At 43.5% G+C, this 4411-nt stretch overlaps 1 protein-coding gene across 1 annotated transcript; it reads left to right on the top strand.

Annotated features, from left to right (window-relative positions):
- Window positions 1–427: 427 nt before the first annotated feature.
- On the top strand, window positions 428–3883 carry LOC143039523 (uncharacterized). Its single transcript, XM_076209682.1, has 4 exons — window positions 428–585; window positions 1769–1978; window positions 2854–2950; window positions 3082–3883. Exons 1-4 carry the CDS (start codon window positions 525–527, stop codon window positions 3227–3229), a joined length of 516 nt encoding a protein of 171 aa, XP_076065797.1. The 5' UTR covers window positions 428–524; the 3' UTR covers window positions 3230–3883.
- Window positions 3884–4411: the final 528 nt, after the last annotated feature.

The following is a 4411-nucleotide window of genomic DNA, read 5'->3' as shown; positions in this document are numbered from 1 at the left end:
GCTGTGTACCTCCCTTCTTCGGAGGGACGTTCTGGTGCTTGTAACATTCGGAGATTCCAATTAAGAAAAAAAAATATTTATTACCAAAAACAGGAAAACTTGCCAACTTGTGCCCACGTGCACAGATGCAAAAAAAATGGACCGGTTGACCTGAGCGATGTGATCAACTGCCGCATGGCAACGTCGTAACCCCAGCCTCCTCCACACGCACACACAAACACTCCTCAAGGGATCCAGCCTTTTAGCCCACGTTGTCCTCATAAAATGAAACACACTTTCAACAAAAACAGGGTTTCGTAAACCAAACTAGTAAACGAAACCCTCTCTGCCTCTATCAGTACTTAGCGGATTTCCTCCCCCCCTTGCCTTAAGGCGATTTGGACCACCTCCAACATGTGCACTCTACCCACCTCCAGTCCAGTCCTCGTAGGTCATATAAAGGACGCGGCTCTGCGTGAACGAGACAAGGAGCAACAGCCTTAGCTTGTGGTGTGGTGTGGCTTCCCGTCGCCGCTCTGAACAAAATGCAACTCTGGACTGCAACAGCAACGATACTTGCTATCCTAGCAAGTGCTCGAGGACAAAGTAAGTTCATTCTCGTTTGTTGACATAAGCCATCTGATGCTCTGGGTCTCTTTTGACAGAAGTCTACGCTCCAAGGACCGACAACAATGCCCAGGCTGGCATTGTATCCCTGTGTAGTATGAATGTAAAGTGTCACAGAATTAATTGTTAAACAAATTTTCAAACAAGTTGTTGTACATGTTTCAGTGGAATACTGTTGGGGTTGTTTTTGTGTATTGCCTTTGTGTGCTGGTGGCGTAATCACAAGCATGCCGGTCTCGTATTTACTTAGTTGTGATTATTTACTTAGTTGTGAGTTCAAATCCCGTACTCCTCTCCGATTCCCAGCAGTCCCTGCCCCAGCAGTCCAAGCACATAGGGCAAAGGTGACGGCTTCGGCCGCAACTACGCGTTTCCTGGCATAGGCCCCTCACCTTCTATGGTGGGTTGTGTGTATGATACGAGGGTTGGATGGTTGGGTTCGAAAATCCGTATGCAGAACTGTGTACCTGACATTACATGTGTTCTGTGAGACGCCCTATTGAACAAGCAAGCGTACAAGCACTCGACAAAGTCCCACACTTTTCCGTGTAGTTGTATGTCACATTTACATTTGTGAATGCAGGTAAGGTCATCATATAAAGACAGCAGTGTAGGACTCGTAGTAGTGGATTCAAATTGATCTAATTTAGGTTTAAGAAGGAAATAGACAAATGCTGGTTTACCAGTAGAGTGATTAGCGAATAGAATAGACTTAGTAACAAGGTAGTGAGTGCAGTAACAATTGGTTGCTTTGAGAGAAGATTAGATATATATATGGATAGGGATGAAAGGTGATATGGGACATGGAACTGCCTAGTGTAGGTCTTATGGCCTCCTGATTCTCCTACATTCTTATGGTCATATGTTCTTACAATGGGCAAGGAGTATGTTCATGCATTCCGTTCGTACTTAACCTTCCTTCACTCATGTTATGGAGTAGTAATTTTCCAATTCTCAGATCTTTGAATTAGTTGTTCATAGTTTCCTACCATATATTTTTCTAATGTGCCCATTTCGTCCAACGGTTGGTGTAGATCTTATTTCTTAATAAACCACTGCCAAGATATGATAGATTGTAATCTTCTTTAGCTTACCTGAAGAACTTCCTCTCTTGACCTTGTGCGATATCTTAATGCCCCATTACCTTTTTGCTCTTCTGCAGGCACCTGTCCTACGGGGTACACCCACGTTGAAGGATACTGCTTCAAGGTGCCAACAGACTACCTGGATACCCTCCATAACGTGACTTACGATAAGGCGAGGGATCTCTGTCTCGCCGACGCAGGGTCCGTCTGGAAGACGGACCTCGTCATGCTGAAGAGCACCGAAAAGCTAGAGGCTCTTGGAAAGTACATCATATGTGACATCACCCGTAAGACCCGAGTTCTTCTTCTTCTTCTTCTTCTTCGTATTCTTCTTCGCGTTTTTTTTACTATTTCTTCCTCTTCGCGTTTTTTTTCGCGTTCTTCTTCACGTTGTTGTTGTTGTTGTTGTTGTTCTTCTTCTTCTTCTTCTTCTTCTTCTTCTTCTACTCCTTCTTCTTCTTCTACTCCTTCTTCTTCTTCTACTCCTTCTTCTACTCCTTTTTCTCCTTCTACTCCTTCTACTCCTTCTACTCCTCCTTCTACTCCTTCTACTCCTCCTACTCCTCCTTCTACTCCTTCTTCTCCTTCTACTCCTCCTTCTACTCCTCCTTCTACTCCTTCTTCTCCTTCTACTCCTCCTTCTACTCCTTCTCCTTCTCCTTCTCCTTCTCCTCCTTCTCCTCCTTCTCCTTCTCCTCCTTCTCCTTCTCCTTCTCCTTCTCCTTCTCCTCCTTCTCCTTCTCCTCCTTCTCCTTCTCCTCCTTCTCCTCCTTCTCCTCCTTCTCCTCCTCCTTCTTCTTCTTCTTCTTCTTCTTCTTCTTTTTCTTTTTCTTTTTCTTTTTCTTTTTCTTCTTCTTGCCCTTCCAGTTCCAGGCGAACGCCGTGTGGTGACTTCTGTGGCTAAATTCTTTTTGGTTTTAGGGCGGGTTTAGCCTGTTGTTAATACGCGAGTAGATTGGAAGATAGGAAAATGGATTAACGGAGTGATGGCAAGAGTGCATGGCGTGATATGAGAGTTTATCTATTACTTGTTTCCAAAATTGTTCATTGGTTGATTTAAGCCTTCCAAGTACTTTATTTTATTTTATTTATTTATTTATCTATCTATTTATTTATTTATTCATTTATTTAATCTTTCTTTTTCATTCTTTACTCTTTTCAGACCATACACTTCCGTTCGAGTTCTGGGCTGGCGCAGAGCGGATACAGAACACATGGAAATGGATCGACGGAACTGAAGTCAATCTCCAGTCACACATGTAAGTCGGCTACAGCGACTGATTTTTTTTTTTTTCCCATAACCGCGAATAGTTGACATTACGTCACGCGCTTTCAGTACTTGATCATTTCTGAAACTGTTCTGAAGCCACATTTTTTTCCTTCCTTCCAGTTGGCTTCCAGGCTCTCCTCCGACCGGGGGCACTGATCTGCGCATGCTCCTTCGTCCAATAAAATACACACCAGTACGTGTGTACGCTACTGTACAACAAAAGGGGACCGCAGCTCCTTCCTACGTTTGCGAAGCAACGAGAAATTAAACGACCTAAGTTGACCTTAGAAGAGGAGTTCCCAAACTCTCGACCCCATTTTGCCTCCACCACGCCCTCCCCACCCTTTTTTGTATTTACATGAAATTATGTATCTTTTTTTTTTTTTCTTCATATTTTAGCATTTAGCTAACTTGATAGAAAACAGATTGGAGTGACTGATAGAATTCTTCTTTGCACGTATGGAACGGCAGATACTTGATCTTGGAATGATTCAATTATTCTTATTAAACAATGATTTTTAAGCAGATGACTTTACACCCCCTTTGTATGGAAACTGTTCTAGTATACATCATAGTTTCTGCGTTTAGAATTTGGTGTAATTGTGACCTATCAAAACGTGGAATACAGGTTACAACCGATATAACATGGCTGGCTGGTTGTTATTACAAGAATATAAGAATGAAGGCGACTGCAAGAGACCATAAGGCCTACACTAGGTAGTCCCATGTCCATTACCACCTATCACCCCACTTTCCTATTTCCTTCTTAAACCTAAATTTGTCCAGTTTAAACCCATGGACTGGTTTGCCAGCGTTCCTGTCTTTCTTCTAACCAAAACCAAATAAATTTGGATTTATGAAGTTTAGTCTTTCTGAAACTTTGTATTTCCGATTGTTGAATAAACTTGAGCGACGAAAGATATTGCCGAGTTTAGTAATGATACCTAAAGGCTTAATGTCTGCACACATGGGAAGAAACAGCCTTTATGGAGGAAAAATGTTGTGAAGATAACGTTTGGCCCAGTGCAACACAAAGTTCAACAAAATACTCAAAAGAGGTGGTAGAAGAGAGAGGAAAGAGGGTGGACGGTGAGAGGGGGGACGGGGAACAGGAGACGGTGGAAGGGAGGGGAAGTGGATGAGAGAGGAGAAAGTGGAGGGGAGTGGAAGAGGACCAAAACGGAAGAAATGAGGGGGAGGAAGGAGGGCGAGGAGGACGTGAGAGGGGGACGGAGAAAGGGAACGGTGGAGGAGAGGGGGACGGCGGGGGAGGGAGGGGAGGGAGGGACGAGGACGGAATAGGGGAATGGGAAGCGAGACCCAACCTGGACACATTCAAAATCCAGAATGAAGTCTACAAAAAGTAGTAATTAGTCTTTTTTCTAAACTAAGTAGAATGTACTGTACATATAATTGCGTCAACTTTATGGCCCAAAGTTTGGTATTTGAG

The sequence above is a fragment of the Oratosquilla oratoria genome, chromosome 26 (assembly GCF_046742065.1).
Source record: "Oratosquilla oratoria isolate Oo_2021 chromosome 26, ASM4674206v1, whole genome shotgun sequence".
Taxonomy (NCBI): Eukaryota; Metazoa; Arthropoda; class Malacostraca; order Stomatopoda; family Squillidae; genus Oratosquilla; species Oratosquilla oratoria.
The sequence above is the reverse complement of the archived record's forward strand: the minus strand, read 5'-3'. Positions and strand labels throughout refer to the sequence as shown.

Coding starts and splice junctions, on each gene's coding strand:
- LOC143039523 (XM_076209682.1), top strand. CDS start 525: ATGCAACTCTGGACTGCAACAGCAACGATACTTGCTATCCTAGCAAGT. Junction 1,979..2,853: donor CATCATATGTGACATCACCC/GTAAGACCCGAG, acceptor TACTCTTTTCAG/ACCATACACTTCCGTTCGAG. Junction 2,951..3,081: donor GTCAATCTCCAGTCACACAT/GTAAGTCGGCTA, acceptor CCTTCCTTCCAG/TTGGCTTCCAGGCTCTCCTC.